This window comes from Triticum dicoccoides, chromosome 5A (assembly GCF_002162155.2).
Source record: "Triticum dicoccoides isolate Atlit2015 ecotype Zavitan chromosome 5A, WEW_v2.0, whole genome shotgun sequence".
Taxonomy (NCBI): Eukaryota; Viridiplantae; Streptophyta; class Magnoliopsida; order Poales; family Poaceae; genus Triticum; species Triticum dicoccoides.
The window spans coordinates 89,299,002-89,318,947 of NC_041388.1; the positions used below are offsets into that span (position 1 = coordinate 89,299,002).

General features: G+C 55.3%; 1 protein-coding gene across 1 annotated transcript in view; it reads right to left on the bottom strand.

The window, feature by feature from the left end:
* The window catches only part of LOC119299586 (endoribonuclease Dicer homolog 2a-like), a 40,317-nt gene extending 23,524 nt beyond the window's left edge, over nt 1-16,793 (bottom strand). Inside the window, exons 1-5 of the mRNA XM_037576772.1 lie at nt 16,482-16,793; nt 15,979-16,405; nt 15,445-15,532; nt 15,274-15,335; nt 15,032-15,172 (exon numbers count right to left, since the gene is read on the bottom strand). Of these exons, the coding sequence (XP_037432669.1) occupies nt 15,032-15,172; nt 15,274-15,335; nt 15,445-15,532; nt 15,979-16,405; nt 16,482-16,570 (807 nt within the window). The 5' untranslated portion in view covers nt 16,571-16,793. The remainder of the gene's footprint in view (nt 1-15,031; nt 15,173-15,273; nt 15,336-15,444; nt 15,533-15,978; nt 16,406-16,481) is intronic.
* Between the last annotated feature and the right edge of the window lie 3,153 nt (nt 16,794-19,946).

The following is a 19,946-nucleotide window of genomic DNA, read 5'->3' on the forward strand; positions in this document are numbered from 1 at the left end:
CCTGCTGTAAGTTTTTCTTCTTTTCTTCCTTTTTGTAGCCGGCCTCATGATGGCCGACTTCCGATCAATTGGTTTGTCCTCAGCAAAACCCTCTTCTTCTGCCGAGGGCCGGGGCCGCAGGGGTAGAGCGCCAGCTCCTCCCCGACCGCACGGTGGACGATGTCGGCAGAGGCGGCGGCCGCGGAGAAGGAGGCGGAGGCCTCGCGCAACCAGCCTCCGCAGCTCATCGTTCCCCTCCGCGCCGTGGCCCCCGACACGTGCCCCCATCGGAGGAGGTCGACCGAGACCCACCGGTGATGGAGAGGAGGGAGGACCACGTGGTCTTCGTGGAGGAGGCGCCGCAGACGGCGCCGACTGGAGCGGGCCAAAGCGGCCGACCAGCCGCGGCGCCAGAGCAGCCGGCCAGGGGCGAGCCGGAGGCAGGGGCCGGCCTCGAGGTGCAGCCGGCATTTCGCCGGCGCGCAGGGGGAGCTACCTCCGCGCCGGAGCCGCACAGAGCTGCGGGCGCCAGCCGGACGGCGGAGGCCCTGGAGGCGGCCAGCGCCAGCACGTCCGAGTGGACGCCCAGCGGGGGGACGGCCGAGCTGAACACGGCGGCCCAGGAGGTCCGGAACCAGCTTCAAGCCCAGGCCGCTTCGCTGCAGCGATATACCCAAGAGTTCCTCACGACGCGGACCGTCATCCGGGTGAGCCTTCTGGCCTTGGTTGTTTTGCTTTTTTGATTTCTTCCGTGGGGGCGCGTCAGCGCACCCACTGGGTGTAGTCCCCGAGTTCCAAGTCGGCTGCTGAGCAGGCGGCTTGGAACTTACTAGGTCCTGACGGCTATCTTATTCTTGCATCTTGTCTGATCTTCCAGGAATACCATAACCTCCACGCTGCTGCCTTCAACTCCCAGGCTCAGGAGCTGGGCCAGAAAACCAAGGACCTAACCAACAGCCGAAGTGCGTGCTTTGTCTCGTTCATCTCCTGTGGGGGCGCGTCAGCGCACCCATTGGGTGTAGTCCCCGAGATTCGGGCCGACTGCTGAGCAGTTGGGTCGGATCTTCCCTGACGACTTCTTCCTTATTGATTTTTCCTTTGTCTTCATGCTTGCAGGAGCCAATGCCGACTTGAGGGAGCAGCTCAGCGGGGCCCAGACCGCCCTTCGCGCCAAGGAAGCCGAGTGCAACGCCTTAGTCCTGGAACGTGACCGCCTGGCCAAGAAGTTGGCCGACCAGGAGGAGAGCCACAAGGCGGCCCTGAAGAAGGCGCAGGACAGCTAGGACGCCCTCAAAGCTGAGTTCAAGACCGAAGCGGCGGGCTGGGTTGAGGCAAAACAAGCGCTGAGCGAGGGCTACGGCCGGGTTAAGGATCTGATCGATGGTAAGCCGCCTTCCTCATTCCTTGCTTGCCCTTTGCCCCCTGATTTGTGTTCTGACTTGTGCTGCTTTTTGTTCTTTGTGCAGATTACTTCCCCGGCTACTCCGTCATTGCCACCCAGACCATCGAGGCCCACCGCGAGGCGCGCCGGCAGGCGGGGGCTGAAATCGCGCCGGACGCGAGCCGGACGCTTGAGGAGCAACTCTTGGCGGTCCAAGCCCGGTTGCAGCCGGCTCACCGCATGCTCTGCCGCCTCCAGCGCGCCGGGGCGCAGGTGTTGGCCGCCCTCTGGCCAGGCGTAGCGATTCCCCGCACCCCGAGTCGGACTGCCGACTGGCTGGAGGTTGCGGTTGGCCGCTTCGAGGCCTGGAAGGCATCGGCAGCCCGGCTTGGAGCTGGGCGGGCGCTGGAGTTCGTCCGAGCCTGGTATCCCGGGCTGAACCTGGACCAGCTGCGCACCTGGCGGCTGGAAGCCGACGAGGAGATGGAGGAGATGCGGCCGGCTATCGCTCAGCGTGCCTCGACGATCGCCGAGTGCACTGACATCAGCGCCTTTGCTCCTGATATAAATGACGACGGCGTTGCCCAGCCGGAGGAATGGTTCGGGCTAGACCCGATAGAGGGTGAGGACTCGGCGGAGGAGATCGCTTCCAGCGATGAAGGTGAAGACGACGAAGGAGAGGAAGGCAAAGACGTCGAGCCGGCCGGTGAAGCGGCCAGCCAGCCTCAGCTTGACCGTGCCTCCAGCAACGAGGCGCGTGCTAGCGCGCCCTCTGCGGGAGGTGGTGATCATGCCGAGGTTCGCCAGCCGGCCACTCCTCCAGCCAGCACTGTCGTCTCTACCGACCTGCCCGACTCGCCAGTCGTTCCCTTGGCTTAATCTGCCGTCCTTGCTTTTCCTGCTTGTTACTCTTTGAACAATTTTTATTAAACTTGCGCAGTTCCACCCACTGGGGGTGTATTCAAACTATGTTGAATGCTGGCCTTTCGAAGGTCTTTTGTATAAATATGATCGTGTGTGTGTTTGGCTTCCATTCGCGTATGCTTTTTATCCTTAGGTTGTTTCCTTTGCCGCCTTCCCCTGGCTGCTGCCTTCCCAACCGGCAGCTGCTCTGCAGCCTGTGGCTAGGGAAGAACTTGGCTATATTTATTTTTATTTTTTGGGGGAAGGCAAGTACTCGAGCTTTCTTAGATTGAAGCGAGGTGAATGGAAGCCTGCCGGCCGGCTACTCTGGTAGTCGGTCGGTGGTGGGAGAAAAACCGGCTTTTGTTATATTAGTCTGTTAGTCCCTAGCCGTTTTTCGTGTGGGCGTCCTTTCCTGCCTTTAACTCTTGCCAGCCGGACAGCCGGTTCTTCGAACTGCGACTTTTGGCAAGAGAAGGCTTGGGTGCCGGCACACTACTTGTCTGACCGCGGGTAGGACTTCTAATATAACTCAAGGCGGCCAGTCCCCGGGCCGACTAGTCGAACCCGGTGCCGGACGAAAAAAGTGAATGTAATGACATGATCATAAGCATGATACTCTTCATTCATAGATAAAAGATGGCAGTCCCCGAGCTCTCCTCGGGGGGCCTATTGTCTCGTACTTAGTACAAAAGTTAGCGTGATACATACTGCATTTCAACTGTAAAATCTTCGGAGGAGGTTGGCGTTCCATGGTCGTTCCGACTCCTTGCCGGAGTCGTCTCTCTTTCGTACCTTCGGCTTCTGTGCGTCGATCAGGTAGTAGGAGTCATTTCCCAGCGCTCTGCTGATGACAAAGGGGCCTTCCCAAGGGGCCGAGAGCTTGTGCTGGCCGGCTGTTCGCTGGATCAGCCGGAGCACGAGGTCGCCCTCTTGGAAAGATCTTGGTCTGACGTTCCGGCTGTGGTAGCGGCGCAAGCCCTGCTGGTAGATGGCGGACCGGCTGAGGGCTAACAGCCGGCCTTCTTCCAGCAGGTCGACGTCGTCTTCTCGTGCTTCCTTGGCCTCCGCCTCCGTGTACATGGTTACCCGAGGCGAGTCGAACTCGATGTCAGTTGGGATGACCGCCTCGGCACCATACACGAGGAAGAAAGGAGTGAAGCCGGTTGACTTGTTTGGGGTAGTGCGCAGACTCCAGAGGACGGCCGGCAGCTCATCGAGCCAACAGCCGGCCAAACGTTCCAGTGGTACGACCAGTCGGGGCTTGATGCCGGAAAGGATGAGGCGGTTGGCTCGCTCGACTTGGCCGTTTGACTGCGGGTGGGCAACGGACGCTAAGTCCAACCGGATGCCCTGCATCGCGCAGAAACGTGCCAATGCTCCCTTGGCGAAATTCGTGCCGTTGTCGGTGATGATGCTGTGTGGCACGCCGTACCGAGTTGTTATATCTGCGATGAATGTCACGGCAGTCGGCCCATTCAGCTTCTTGATCGGCTTTGCCTCAATCCATTTGGTGAATTTGTCCACGGCGACAAGCAGATGTGTCATGCCGCCGCGCGCCGTCTTGAATGGGCCCACCATGTCTAGTCCCCAAACGGCGAAGGGCCAAGTGAGGGGACTGGTCTTCAGTGCCGAAGCCGGCATGTGTTGCTTGGAGCTAAAGACTTGGCACCCTTTGCAATGTTTGACTAACTCCTTGCCGTAATCCAAAGCAGTCGGCCAAAAGAACCCATGGCGGAAAGCTTTGGCGACGAGTGATCTTGAGGCCGCATGGTGGCCGCATTCTCCTTGGTGGATGTCTTTGAGGATTGCAATGCCCTTCTCTTGCTCGATGCATCGCTGGAAGACTCCAGTGACACTGCGCCTGACGAGCTCTCTGTTGACGATTGTGTATGCTCCGGCTCGACGTTGGACTTGTCTTGCCTCTGTTTCGTCAGCCGGCAGATCTTGGTTTATTAGGAAGTTGAGGATGGACTGGGCCCATGATGAAGCTGCGACTTCTTCTATTGCCAACACGGCTACTGCGACCAGGGCGGGCGGGCTGGGTGGTGAAATGCTGGAGTCGGCCGCCGCCTGTTGTGTTGGTGCAGTCCCCGGGCCGACTACCGCAGTCCCCGAGCCGGGTGTGGCAGTCCCCGGGTCGGGCGTAACTACGGGAGTCACCGAGCCGCCTACTGACGTCCCCGGACCGACTATCGAAGTCCCCGGGTCACCTGCTTGGTTCTTCGAGCCGGACCCGGCTACGTCGGGGTCAGGCGGCACAAAGATGGAATCGGACTCTGGAGACGGCTTGATAGACGGCTTGAGGAGGCGTTGCAGAGAGACACCGGTTGGTATTGCCTGCCGAGTGGAGCCTATTCGAGCCAGGGTATCAGCTGGCTCATTGTCGGCTCGCGGTACGTGGAGGAACTCGCATCCTTCAAAGTACCCACTGATCTGCTGAACGAGGAAGCGATAGCTTGCCATATTTGCGTCCTTGGCGTCCCAGTCGCCGGATGATTGCTGGACTACCAAGTCCGAGTCGTCGTAACATAGGATCCGGCGTATGCCGAGCTCTTTGGCAAGCCGGAGCCCGTGTATGAGCGCCTCATACTCGATCACGTTGTTGAAGGCGGCAAAGTGAATTTGCAGCGTGTATCTGAGCTTGTCGCCTTTGGGAGAGGTGAGGATGACGCCGACTCCCAAGCCGGTGCGCATCTTGGACCCGTCGAAGTGCATGCGCCAATGAGTGGAGTCGGGAGTTGGCGGCAGGTACTGGGTCTCGGCCCAGTCGACGAGGAAGTCGGCCAATGCTTGGGACTTGATGGCGGTGCGAGGCTGGTAGAAGATCGTGTAGGGGGGCAGCTCGATGGCCCATTTCGCCACCCGGCCGGATGCATTCCGGCTGCCTATGATCTCGGCAAGCGGGGCGGTGCATACGACCGTGATGGGGTGCTCTTGGAAGTAGGGCTTCAACTTCTTGGCGGCGAAGTACACGCCATAGCACATCTTCTGATAGTGCGGGTAGTTCTGCTTCGAGGTAGACAGCACCTCACTCAAATAGTACACCGGCCTCTGGACCGGCTGGGCTCAGCCCTCTTCTGGGCGCTGGACTATGATGACGGTGCTGACGACCCAGCTGGTTGCAGCAATGTAGAGGAGCATGGGCTCTTTCTCAATCGGCGCCGCCAGGACAGGCGGCGTGGCCAGCATCTTCTTCAGCTCGTGAAAAGCTTGGTCGGCTTGGTTGTTCCACTCGAAGTGAGTGGTCTTCTTCATGAGGCGGTAGAGGGGGAGAGCTTTCTCTCCGAGCCGGCTGATGAAGCGGTTCAGGGAGGCCAAGCACCCGGTGAACTTCTGGACGTCTCGAAGTTTGGTGGGAATCGCCATTCTCTCAATGGCCTTGATCTTTACTGGGTTGCATTCGATGCCACGTTCGGAGACCAGGAAGCCTAGGAGCTGGCCGGCTGGCACTCCGAACACGCATTTCTCGGGGTTGAGCTTGATCTGGAACCGGCGCATGTTCTCAAATGTTTCCTTGAGGTCTTCCAGCAAGGTGTCGCGCTTCTCCGTCTTCACAACAATATCGTCTACGTAGACGTGGGCATTTCTGCCGAGCTGCTTGAGGAGGCACTTCTGCATGCAACGCTGAAAAGTGGCACCGGCATTTCTTAAGCCGAATGTCATAGTCAGGTAGCAGAAAGCTCCGAATGGCATGATGAAGGCGGTCTTCAGGCGGTCAGCCGGATCTAGCTTTATCTGGTGGTATCCTAAGTAAGCATCCAAGAAACTCAACAGCTCGCATCCGGCCGTGGAGTCTATCACTTGATCAATCCTTGGCAGGGCAAAGGGATCTTTGGGGCAGGCCTTGTTGAGGCTTGTGTAGTCTATGCACATGCGCCACTTGTTGTTCTTTAGCACGAGGACCGGGTTGACGAGCCACTCTGGAAAGAAAACCTCCATAATGAAGCCGGCTGCCAGAAGCCGGGCTATCTCTTCTCCTACAATCCTTCTTTTCTCCTCCAACAGTCGGCGGAGGGGTTGTTTGACTGGTTTTGCGCCTTCTCGGACGTGTAGCTTGTGCTCGGCGAATTCCTTCGGAACACCCGGCATGTCCTTAGGGGACCATGCAAAGATGTCCCGATTCTCACGAAGGAAATCGGCGAGCTCGCCTTCCTATTTGCTGTTTAGGTTTGCCCCGATGACGGCAAACCTTTCTGGATGCTCAGGGTCAAGAGGTATCTTCTTCGTCTCCTTGGCCGGCTGGAAAGATCCTTGGGCATCACACTCCTTGGGATCGGGGGACAGGGCCGGCTGTTTGCCGGCCATGGCCACGACTCGGTCCAACATCTTCTTTTCTTCGGCAATCACAAGGGACTCGGCCAGCCGGCTGCTGGTTGCTGCGCACTCGGAAGATTTCTTGTAATCGCCAGCTATGGTGATGATGCCCTTGGCGCTCGGCATCTTCATCTTGAGGTAAGCATAGTGGGGAACAGCCATGAACCTGGCCAAGGCAGGACGGCCAAGCAATGCATGGTAGGGGCTCTCCAGGTCCACCACTTCAAACCAGATCACTTCCCGGCGAAAATGATCCTTGTCCCCAAAGAGAACATCAATCTTGATCTTGCCAATGGGGGCGCAGGACAGGCCAGGTACAATGCCATGGAACACAGTCCGAATAGGCATGAGTTGCTTCGTCTTGACGTTCAGCTTCTCCAAGGTGTCACGGTACAGGATGTTGATGCTGCTCCCGCCGTCTATCAGCACGCGGGAGAAACGGGCGGCGCGTCTGTCCGTTGCAAGGGTGGCATCCAAAACCAACGCATAAGAGCCGGGAGATGGCATCACCTCTGGGTGGTCGGCCCGGCTCCAGCTAATAGGCTTTTCTGACCAGTGCATGTGCTCGGCGGGGTTGGTAGCGACCACGTTGACTTCCTGGTGTTCTCGGCGTCTGCCGCGCCGGCCTTCGGGCTGGCTTGTAAAGACGACATAGGCGGCATGCTCGTCGGGGAACTCATCATGCACAGCTCCGACTGCTGGCCGAGCGGTCGGCAGCTGCGGAGCCGGAGGCGGCGGACCAGCAGGCGGAGGCGGCGCGAGCCCTTCGCCTTTGGAGATTCGGGTGAGCCAGTGGCACTTCCGGGTTGTGTGGTTGGACGGCTTCGCGCCGCTGTGGAACTTGCATGGGGCGTCGAGAGTTTGCTCGTAGGAGAAGGCCGGCTGCCAAGCCGGCCTGCCGCCCCTCTGCTTCTTGGGTGCGGGCCGCCCTTCGGGCTGCTCGTCTTCGACTGTGGCCACCTGCCGACTGGTGGAGAGCGGCACGGGGCCCTTGCACTTGTGGTCGTTCTAGTACGGGCGTCGGCCGGAGTCCCCAGCCGGCGTCTTGGGCACCGGGTTGAGTACCTTCCCGGACGCGTCTACCCGGAGTTCAATCTTCATCGAGGAGTCGGCGGTGGCGTACTTGTCCGCTATGACCAGAAGCTCGTCGAGGGTAGTCGGCTCGTCGTAGAGGAGCTTGTGCTTGAGGAGGGTGCCTTCTCGGCACCTGGCAGTTAAGTATTCTATGGCTTGCACCTCGTGCACCCCTTCGCAAGAGTTACGGAGCTCGGCCCAACGCGTGAGGTAGTCGCGAGTGGATTCGGCGAGGCCTTGTACGCACAAGGAGAGTTGTCTGGGCTTGGGAGCCCGCTTGTTGATGCTGTATGGCCTGAGGCTGTTGAGCCAGGTCCACGCCGTGCCTTGCAGCATGAGGGGCACGTACTTCACGGCAACGCGCCTGTTGTCGTTTGCTATGCGAACCGCTGTGGAGTAGTCGATCAACCAATCTTCCGGCTTCACGGAGCCGTTGTACTTGGGCGTGTCTCTTGGGAGCGAGAACCCTTTGGGGAAAGGCTCGTCGCGGATGCGGGGGCCGAAGCAAGGCGGGCCGACATCATCTTCTTCTTCTAGCGCCAGGGATCGCGCTAGGCGGTCGATCCGATGGCGGGCGTCATTCTCGCCGACTCCTTCGCGGCGACCTAGTCGGCCGCTGAGAGTCGGATGCGTGACAGGCGGTGGGGTGGGATATCTCTCCCCACGAGGCAGAGGCGGAGGCGGGTTGCCCCGCCGCTCCACGGCCCGGGGACGGCCTTCTGCGTCTCGCTCGATGGAGATCCGGGTTCGGCTTCGGCTGGCAGCCGGCTCTTTCTCGTGTCGCGCGCGGGTTTTACCCACAGTCGGTGTCCGGGACGTCGCGTCGTGCTCTCGGCGCGAGGGAGGGCTTTCCGCGCGGGCGTCGGCTTCGTGCCGCTGTGCGGCTGCATCGATTAGTTGCTGGATGCATCTGGTCATGTGGGGGAGTTCTTCGGCCCCCAGTCCGTCTAGCTCGTCTACGGCCGCCTGGGCGGCGCGCAGGTTCTCGAGTGGAGTGGTGTAGACTGGGCGGTCGACTCCTAGCGTGTCGGCGAGGGCAGCGCCGCGCTGTCTAACAACGTCGGCTCGGCTTGGCCCGCCTGGGGGCGGCGTGCCAAAGGCGGCGCGGTCGGCTTCGCGCTGGTGGGCCTCAGTGAGGCGTCTCATGGAAGCCAACTTCCGGCCCTCCGCGAGGAGGGCGAGGCGGCGAGCCTCCAGTGCTTCAACGTCGGCATCGGCCGGGAGGGGGATGGACAAGTCGTGGACCGCCGCATGCGGGGCGTCGAGGGCGTTCTCACCAGAAGCGCCGCCGTGGCCGATGACCATCACCTCGGTGGTGGCACCGTCGCAGCCATCGGCCCGGGGAAGCGGGTCGTTGTAGATCGCGACGTCGATGGGGAAAGCGTCGAGCGAGGCCGTGTCAAAGTCGACAGGCATCGGATCGGTGGAGCCAACAGACTCCAAGTCCACAGCAGGCTCGCCGGAAACGTGGAGCTGGCCGAGGAGGTTGATGAGGTGGTCGGTGCCCGCGTCAGAGGCGAGCTCGTCGGATATGAGGGTCTCGTCAAGGAGATCGGCGAGGCCGCTCGCTGCGCAGACGTTGGTGACGCCTTGCAGCGCGTCGTGGCAAGCGCCATCGGGCGTGCCGGGCTGGCTACGCTCGCTGGGGAGGAAGAGGGTTCCCGTCCAGAACAGGTCTCCGGACGACGGTGCACCTGGCCCCACGATGGGCGCCAAATGTCGGGTGGTAGGTGCGACATATGCCAACGGGTGGCTTATCATTGTGGAAGCCAGTAAGACGCCGCCGGTGCCTGGAAGCGGGATGAGGCGAAGACATGCACGCCGGCGAATCTTACCCAGCTTCAGGGCTCTCCGTGGAAATAACACCCCTACTGCTGCTCTGCGGGGTCTCCGCATGATCACTAGATGAACAAGTGGCTACAAGATGCTCCTTGAGCTGTTTGGCGAGAAGAAGAAGAAGAAGGGCACAGCTAGCTCTCCTCTCCTCTCTATGTGGTGTCTAAAACTAGCTCAGATCAACCCTTTGCATGGGTGCCCCGGGGGGTTTATATAGGCCCACCCCCCGGGGGTACAATGGTAATCCGGCTGGGCGTGGGCCCTAGCCGTCTGTGTCTACGCTCGCCAGCTTCTGCGCCGGCTGCTGGGGCCCGCCGGCTGGTGGGTCCCACCGGCTGCCGGCTCCTTGGTCGACAGGCAGGCCCCACTGTCAAGGACCTTGTCGGTGGCTGGTTACTGTTGCCTCAAACCTGGTGACGAGGGCTTCGCCAAGGTAAGCGTGGCTACAGTGTCGCCGCCCGGCGGGCGATCGCTGTAGCCTCACCTCGTCTTGTCTCCTTAATGGGGCGTCTCCTTCGAGGGAGGAAGCAAGCTGGCTGTGGGGAGCCGGCCCTGTCTTGGGCCGACTGGGGGAGGCCTAGCCGCCTTCGGGTGTCTCTCTGCCTGAAGGGGCCCACCGCCCGTGGGCCGTGCTGGCAACCCGTCATGGGTGGCATCAGGGTCAACATGGCAACAATGCCGCGTCGGACGGGTCATGGCCACCCCGTACGGCGCACTGTGCCTGGCGTGCTCCGGGATTTGGGGGTGGCAGGCTTTACTGTAGCCACGCCCCGCCACATCGCCGTTATGTGGATGCAGACTTCAAGGGTACGATCTTGACCGTTTTGTGGGAGCCGACTTCTTGGAGTCGGCCTTCTCGCGGCCGGCTCCAAGGAGCCGGCCCTCCCGCGGCTTTCTTCATGAGGGCTAAAGTCGGGCCGCCTTCCGATAGTCGGCCTGGGAGACAGCCGGCAAGGGGAAGGCGGCCCCACATCTTGGTCCCGCGGCATTAGGGCTATGCGGCACTTTCTCCAGTGGGTAAGCTGAGACGACCTTGATGGGGTGGCCCTGAAAGTAATGCCGCAGCTTCCTAGAGGCGACCAGGAAGGCAAGAAGTTTCTGCTGCATAGGATAGCATGCTCATGCATCCCTCAGCACCGTGCTCACAAAGTACACGGGGTGCTCGACGAGGCGTGTGGCTTCAGCAGGGGCTTGCTCTTGAAGGGGCGCGTGAGGCTTGGGGCGCTGGCTTGAGACACGAAGGGCTTGCGAGGCTCTGGTGGCTCGCGAGGCTTGGAAGGTCCAGGGAGCTTGGAGGGCTCGCGAGTCTCGGGAAGCCTTTCCTTGATGCCGACACGTTCCTCCCGCGGCGCTACGAGCGCAGCATTGGCCGTCTGCGGGGTGGCCGCCAGGTATAGGACCAAGGGCTCATGAAAACGCGGCACCACTCGTCGGACTCGTGAGGTATCTCTTGAGGTCTTCGAAAGCCGCGTCCACTTTAAGGGTCCACTTGAAGGAGCATGTCCTCTTCATTAGCTTGAAGAAGGGCAAGGCGTGCTCGCCTAGCTTGGAGATGAAGCGCCCCAAGGCCACTTGAAGGGGAAGCCTAGAAGCTTGCCGAAGGGGACTCCAAAGAGACACTTGTCGGGGTTGAGCTTCAGGCTAACCTCGCGCAGATTTGCAAACATTTCTTCCAGGTCCTTGATTAGCGTCTTGGCTTCGCGCGATTTGACCACGATGTCGTCGATGTAGGCCTCCACGTTCCTCCCTAGCTATGGCCCCAGCGTGATGCGCATCAGCCGCCGAAAGGTAGCGCCGACGCTCCTCAAATCGAACGTCATGCAGGTGTAGCAGAACACGCCGCACAGGGAGATGAAGGCTGTCTTTTCCGCATCTTCCGCTGCCATCTTGATTTGGTGGTAGCCCAAGAATGCGTCCCGGAAGCACAGCGGGTCATATTCAGTGGTGGAGTCCACGATCTGGTCGATGCGTGGGAGCGGGAAGGGTCCTGGGGGGTGTCTCTTCACCTGGAGTCCCTTGATGTCGGGGCTTTCTTGTGCTCAATGTCGGGGCTTGTTAAGGCTCGTGAAGTCGACGCACATGCACTCCTTTCCATCTTTCTTGGGGACGATGACTGGGTTGGCGAGCCATTCGGGATGACGCACCTCTCGAATGACCCCAGCTTCCTGCAGCTTGTGCACCTCTTGGATGATGAATGCCTGCTTCTCCAGCGCTTGGCGCCGCGCCTTCTGCTTGATGGGACGAGCGTTAGGACACCGCCAAATGGTGCTCAATTACTTCATCGGGACGCCGGTCAGATCAGACGCCTTCCAGGCGAACACATCCTTGTTCGCCCAGAGGAAAGCGACGAGCGCGTCCTCCTGCTTAGGAGGAAGATCGGCGCCGATGGTGAAGGTAGGACCTGCGCCGCTGCCGTCAACCAATTCCTTCTTTGTTTCGGCGCGGTCCTGAGAGAACAGTTGCTTCTTCCTCGCAGGAGCAACCTCCGAAGGCCCGACCCCCATCTGCGAAGCCCAGGCGCGAGGCTGCTGCAGCCCTGTAGGCGCGCTTGAGGGCCCGGACCGCATCCTCCTTGCTTTCGGCGACAGTAATAACGCCTCTACTGCCGGGCATCTTGATTACGTTGTAGCCGGGGTGGCTCGCCGCCATGAACTTGGCAAGCGCGGGGTATCCCAGGATGGCGTTGAACGGAAGGCCGATGCGGGCCACGTCTAAGTCAATGAGCCCGGTGCGGTAATTATCGATGGTGCCAAAGGTGACGGCGAGGCGTACCTGCCGCAGGGGAGCGATAGAGCCGTCGGTCACCTCTGAGAAGGGCCTGGTGGGCACGAGCTGGTCATAGGGCACTTGGAGCGTCTCGAAGGTCTCGACGGAGAGGACGTTGAGGCCACCGCCGCCGTCAATGAGGGTCTTGGTATGATGAGGGCTTCGTTTTGAAGGGAATAACCGCAAATGATGATTATTCACATGAGTATGCATCACAAGAATATGAAACTCCACAATATGGTAATGACAATCTTGACATGGATGATGAGGGCTTCGTTTTGAAGGGAATAACCGCAAATTATACCAACGCCGAAGATGTGTTGATTTGCATCGCTTGGAAGAAAGTCTCTCAAGATGCAACCGTTGGGACCAACCAATCCGCCGTCACATATTGGCAACGCATCAAGGATTTCTTCGATGCGCGCAACACTAGCAGCCACTATCGCTCAAGTGACTCCCTTCGTCAACGTTGGGGCACCATCAATGCCGAATGTCAAAAGTGAGTGGGTTGCTTGCAAATGTTAATCGCATGAACCCAAGTGGTTGCGGTGAAAGTGACCCGGTAATAATCATTTGCTATTCATGTGTGCTTTCTCCACTTTCCGCAAATATTGAAATGTTCACTAATTTGATGATGACATCTTGATTGTTTTCTTGTAGAAAATGATTGCGCAAGGATTATTTCAAGAGAGGAACAACAAAGGAGAGAAGAGGAAGAAGAATGGAAGAGCTCAAGGATGAGGAGAAGTGGAAAACTAGAGAAGTTTTCGATGCTTCGAAGAAGAAAAGTGTGGTGGTGGAGGATGAGAAGTGGAAAACTAGAGAAGTTTTCGATGCTTCGAAGAAGGAAAGTGTGGTGGTGGAGGATGAAGAAGATGACTCGGGTGAGGAGAGAAGGAGCCCCATTCCTCACTCAGCGACTAAATCCTATAGGCCCGATGGAACTAAGAAAGTGAAGGGATCCAAGGCCGGAGACAATGATCTCAAGGATGGATTTGATGCCATTGTCATGGCAAGGAAAGGGTATGCGGAAGAAAAAAATTGTTGAAGCTCAAAGAAATTGATGAGAGCAGTGAAGCCGAGCGATGGAGGGCGACAGCCGAGGAGAAGAGGGCGACGGCCGAAGAGAGATTGGCAGCGGCCGAGGAGAGAAAGGTTGTGCTTGAGGAGAGAAAGGCGGCGGCCGAGGAGATGAAGATAGTCGAGGAGAAGGCACTCAAGTTTATGTTCATGGACACATCTACTCTTGATGCCAAGGTAAAGGCGTATGTCGAACTTTGTCGCGATGAAATGCTCATGAAGAAGCAAATGCTCATTAGAAGCATGATGGGATGAGGAATGGGAGGTGCCATGGGAGGAGGAATGGTAGGGTACATGAACATGATGGGTGGTGCCATGAATGGTGCATTTGGTGGAAACATGGATGGTGGCTTCGGAGTAATGGGAGGTGGAATGGGAAGTGGCTTCGGCGGCAACATGACCGGCATGGGAGGTGGCTTCGGCGGCAACATGATGAGTGGCATGGGAGGTGGCTTCGGCGGCAACATGATGAGTGGCATGGGAGGTGGCTTCGGTGGCAACATGGGCGGCATGGGAGATGGCAATGAAGGTGCTTCCGATGGAGTTCGCGGCAATGAGACTTCAACGCAAGAAAACGTCGAGAAAGAAGCCATTGATGATGGTCATACCACCGTCGACAATGGCACTAGTGACAACGGAGAGGACGCAAATTGAGTGATGTCCATGTGCATTTTCATTTATTGGACCAACAACTTCGTTTGAGACAATTGACTTTTGCTTGTAGGATTTAAAACTATGGTCAATGATGCACTTATGTTGCTATAATTACGAAATTTTGATGTGCAAATGCGGCCGGCGGCAGCTGAACAGCGGCCGCGCGGCCGGCGGCCAATTTTACATCTCTAGTTTGCATCTTCTATTGGAGTTACTCTTTTACATCTCCGTTTTGCATCTTCTGTTGGAGTTGGCACTTTTTTGGAGATGCAAAAAGCACTTTTGGGAGATGTAAATTTTTACGTCTCCAAATTTGCATTTTCTATTGGAGATGCTCTTACTAGAAACAATTTGCTAAAAGGGGGGTGTACTGGAAGTCCGAAATGTAGGTTCTGTAATGCTAATGTGACAGTTGACCATCTGTTCATACACTGCTCGGTGGCAAGATATGTCTTGGGGGTGGTGGACAGTGGCTTTGTTTAAAAACGGACTTCCTCCTGTGCAAGGATCTGTAGCTATATTATTGGGGTTCCTGGTAAGATTAGGAGTGTGGTTGCAGTAGGGTTAGCTGCAATTTTGGGGGCTATATGGAAAACTAGGAATAAGGCATCCTTTGAGAACGTTTTCTCTTATGATCCAACCACTGTAATATTGGTCTGGCTTACAAGACGAGAACTATGAGGAATGCAAGCCAAAGGTGCAAGAACGCTACTGCAGGTGGCAGCTAAAGCTTTTAGTAGAAATAAAGGTTGGGCGCCGGCGGTCGTGAGGCCAGCTGGGTGAACACAAGGAGGTTGCTGAACTGTGGCGGTTTTTTATGCTTTTACGTAGATGTTTTGTAATGATGCCTTGAGAAACTTTGTGGTAGAATTTTGCCTGGTGGTTTCCTGTTATATTTTCAGCATGTGGATTGTGTTAAAAGTTTGGAACCATCCTGAAGGAACGGTCCACCCTGACTTCCGCATTATCAATTTCATTGAGAAATGGAATTGGGCGGCGGAAACCCCTTAATTCAAAGAAAGAAAGGGACAAACAGCATACCTTTTCTTGCAACTTGTCCAAACAACTCTTAATATGGTTATGTGAGTTGGATGGGATGATATAATCATCGTACTGCACAATCCTCGTAGTGGCAAATGGTATGTATTCCGATAAAGCCGATTCATTGTCAACCGTGTACACCTTCAACAGAAAATACACAAAAGTATTCCTCATGCGTGAAAAAATTAGGAATGATGATTATCATAGGTAAAGGGTACATGTGAATCTATACATGGCCTGACCTTTGAATTCAATAGATTCTCCAGTTCGACGATTCGTTTCGAATAGCTCTCTTGCAGCAGATCTATGCAAGGAATAGTGTGACAGATTTGGTCGAACTGAGAGGATGTTTGTTCAAAAAATAATATTTGAGGATGTAAAACACATATACAAGTTCACAGCTTCGTCCTTACTTTTTGAATCTGTGGGCGAAGCAGTCATCCCAAATATCCTCGGCAGAGGGCCCCGTGGTCTAGAATTCATTACAGGGTGGTAGAATTCCTACAATGAAAGTAAACTGAAGGATTTTACTAAATTGGTTAGTGGACCAAGACTTCAACTGGAACAGTAAATGTGGCCAATATACAGGTGGTAGAATGAGCAGTATAAAATCGTTTCAAACTGACTATTACATACTCAGTATAAAATCGTAGGGTGTTTTTAACTGTCCAAAATCGTGATTTGACATACAATTAATCTAATGTGAGTTATGGTTACAGAAAACTGACATTGTTGGATTCGTACTCAGTAGAGCTTTCTTATGATTGTGATTTTGCAACCAGTAACAGAGTATTGTATGAAAAGTCCCGGTCGTTTAGATTTGGACAGTAAAATACTGCTCTGTATATTTAGAAACGGACGGAGTGTGTTGGTGGGTGCGACAGAAAAGAGAAAGCTTCTAAATTAACAAAACGAGAAGGGAACAAAGCGGTTGTAACTATTGGGACCTTGAGAATGCACGCATACGGGGAGTTGCCCTTGGCGCGGTGGCACTCGTCGAAGATGAGCAGGGCGATGTCCTGGAGGCTGAAGAAGCTGTGGCGGAGGTTGTCCAGGAGGATCTGCGGCGTCATGACAAGCACCTCGGCGTCGTCCACCACGCGGCGCCAGATTGCGGCGTTCCAGAAGTCGACGCCCATGTCGCCGGTGAACTTGGACACGCGGAGGTCGGTATGCGCCTCGATAACCCGTGCCTGCTGCTCCACGAGCACGCGGGTGGGGACGAGGAAGACGGCGTAGTCCCGCGCCGGCTTCCGCACGCGGTGCGCGTAGGCGCGCAGCAGCAGCCCCGCGATGAGCGTCTTCCCGGCCCCCGTGTCCAGGAAAGCCACCGTGTTCCCGCTCATGGCCCGCTCCAGCGCCTCCAGCTGGTACCTGCACGCACGCACGCACGCACATTCAGTGGCGTTTCCTGTCGCAGTTCATACCCGCGCGGTGGACCAACACTCACCATCTCGCTACAATCTCCGGATCCTCCTTATGTGCTTCCTCTGTCGCGGCGGCGTCGGCGGCGACGGCGGCGGTGGCGGCGTCACCCATGGTGATGACTGGTGAGATTCTGGGGTGGCGCGAGAACGAAATCGGGGGCAAGGCGGCGGCGGCGCTTGGCTGCGGCGGAGGCGCAGGGGTGAATCTGTGTCGTGCGCCCGTGGGGTTTGATTTGGCGAGGCGGCTTAGGGGCGAAGGTTTTGCTGCTTGGCCGCTTCGGGTGCTCTTTTTGACTCGAAAGGGGGAGGGGGGAGGAACGGAGGAGACCTGCTCGGGACCATTGCCGTTCGGCGTCAGACGAAGCGGCAGGGGAGGGAATCTCGCTTTCACGGGTGGGAATAGTGGCGTCGTCCTTCGCCGGTCACGGTGGGGCTGTTTTTCATCTTTTCCGATTCCATCTGTTCCTCCGTATTTTTCACTTTCCTTGGCATTTTCCTTTTCTTGGAAATTGTGCATTCCCCATGGGTAATAGCCAATAGTTATTTTTTAAGAATATTCCTACTTTATTGTAGAGTTAAATAGTACCCCCTCCGTTTATTATTTCTAGATACGTGTCTGTTTAGACTACCCACAGTGGGAGTAATATAGGTGGTAACATCACACTTATCTAGGCAAAATAGATGATGTGGCATGTAATTAATGGAAAAAAAAAAAGGCATGTGGTAACATAGCTAGTTACTGTAACAACACACACATCAAAAAAAGATGAGTCTACAACATAATAAATGAAGTGATGCATGACACAACACATATGTTACTACCCACTATGGAGTTAGTAACATAGACTAGTAACATATGCATGTTACTACTGTAAGTTACTCCCCACTATGATTAGTCTTATACATTTTGATGACAAGTATTTTCGGACGGAGGGAGTAATCACGAGTGTTAACTTGTCCATAGTTGGTAACCAAACTTTAAAAACTAGAGGCTACTCCATTAAGGGTACTTCGTTAGCTTCTTCCGCCTTCTCGTAGATTGCATTGTATTTCAACCGTTTCGCCCCCTTACTTCCTTTCCTTATTGCTTCTACCGGGTTCCATGACGGTGTAACAGATCACTGAGTCTGAGGTGAGGCGCCTAGCAGAGGAGCTCCAAGCCAAGGACGTAGAGTTTCGTGAGCTCGGGGAGGAGAAGAGTGACATGCTCCTCCGTTATGAGCGGGAGTTCACAAAGTTCCAAAAGCGACAGGAATCCACCACAAAGATGCTTGAGGTGTCGGCGGCGTTGTCGCAGAAAGCAACGGATATGCTAGGCGGTCAGGTTGCCGTGATGGTGAGCCGGCTGGAGCGCGAGCGGGCCGATCGTGACGATGTCCAGGATCGTCTCAACTGCTTGTTGGACCATACTGGCACGCACATGTTACGACTACGAGATGCCTACCGACATGCCAACGCGATCATGCCGGCCATCGGGCTAAACACGATTCGATCACCTGTCGACTTCAACGAGCTGTGGCTTTCTGACCTGGTCTTCTTATTCACCTATATCTCCGAGAAGCTGAACCGTCTTCACGCGGTGGTGGGGCGGCGCTGGACAAGGAGGAGGTGAGGGCGGTCGTCATCGTTGTCAGGTGAATCCTCTCCGGGGCTTCGTCACGGGAATCCATTTGTGCCATTGGACACGGTCTTTGACGAGTTGGCTCTGCCGGCGGTGGCACCCTGCATCGCAACCGTCGTGCGCCGGAGAAGCCGAGGGACTTTGGTGCTATTTAGACGTCCTTCTGGAGCAACTGTCGCCTCCATCCCTTCATTCTACGTCTTCGGTTCCCTTGTCTGGTAAAAATAATACACCACAGGTCGCGTGTAGCATGGGATGGGAGGCACGTACACGTAGGGGACCCACCTAAGACCGTATTCATGGATATGAGTACATGTCAGCTCCGGGTCACGATGTAAACCAAAGATATCACTGGTACAATGAGCTGCTATACAAACGGTTTTTAACCCCTTTTTCGCGATGGAGTTTTAAACCGTCATCGGGACAGTGTGGGCGATATGGGGGTCCTTCCCACATGACCCAGAAACCGTCGAGATAGGGAGTAGCGACGCATACGTTTTGCATAACTAAGCGTATGCATTGCGAGCATGTATCCCAAACACGAGTCTTCAGACAACTATTTATGATATCTCGCATATCCCAAACGCTCCATCCTTGCTACCCGTTTGTGCTTGCATTACCATTGCAATCGGTCTTTCGTGGTAATACGTTTACGATGCGCACCACATCACAAACAATTCATCATTATAGAACATGTATGGTAAGCATACAATCACACACATTTACTTTTTCTCGACTGTATGCAATTTGATGTAAGAGTGCATATAGTTATCCCTATAAAACTGTATGCGAAGTTTGAATATATCCCACACGATTCATCCGCCGTACCCATGTTGGATGAGGATCTATTGCACACGTTCTTCTATGAGGAAACATTTATGATGTGCATGACATCATAAACAATCCATAATTGCAAAGCGTGTGTGATAAGGTGACTTTCGCAAACATTTAATAATAAGGAACTATGTGCGTTGTTGTTGTTAATCTCACACGTCTTTTCCTTGGCTGATCGTATGTGCAGTAGAGATTCATCGCACACATAGTGGGTCTGAGAAACGTGTCTGTTCTCCATGTTTATCGCAAACGTTTTGCTTTCGCAAACCGTGTGCAGTGTACTGGCCTGCAGAACCTAATTTATCGCTAATTTAATCCCTGCATTTAAAAATCACAAATTTTGATTTGAAAATAGGCAATCACTTATTTCATATCGAACCATCTTTATTATAAATATAGGTTCAAACACAAACGCATAATTTGATGCACAAGTATATATACTGAAGAACTACATAAGCACCAACTAAACAATGATGAACCACAGTTGTACTAAAGACTGTAAAGAGCGAGGCGAAAGACATTCCGATTGCTGGAGAAGGTGAAGTAAAATGCTCATATTATGCCCTCCTCATGCGTAATGCGCGCACGACTCTAGGCAAACCCTTGTGATGGTTGTCCGCCCATCCTTCGCTGTCTTTATTAGGACTTCTCGATGCTCATTGTAGTCTCAATGAAATACTTTAACCTTCATTGCGTGTCCACAAATCATGTACTTTGTGAGGTAATCTTGAGTAAACTGCTTTGGGAACCACTGCAAATGAAAAAAAGATTCAGACATTGTTATCTAACAACTCATTATGGACAGTAAAAAGAGAAGGCTACAGAGTTTGTAGTTACCATCCTACAGCTCATTATTGTATTGGATAGAGTGCAAACAAATAATTTGATTGCCACCGTTCATATCTTTTTGCTAATAATCCTTATCAGTTTCCTTACTTGATGTTGGTTCATGAATATCTCATTGCCCCATACGCTGAAAGGGTTGATGCGTGGATCTTTGCCAAGGACATATGTACCTACAAGCAAAAGTCAA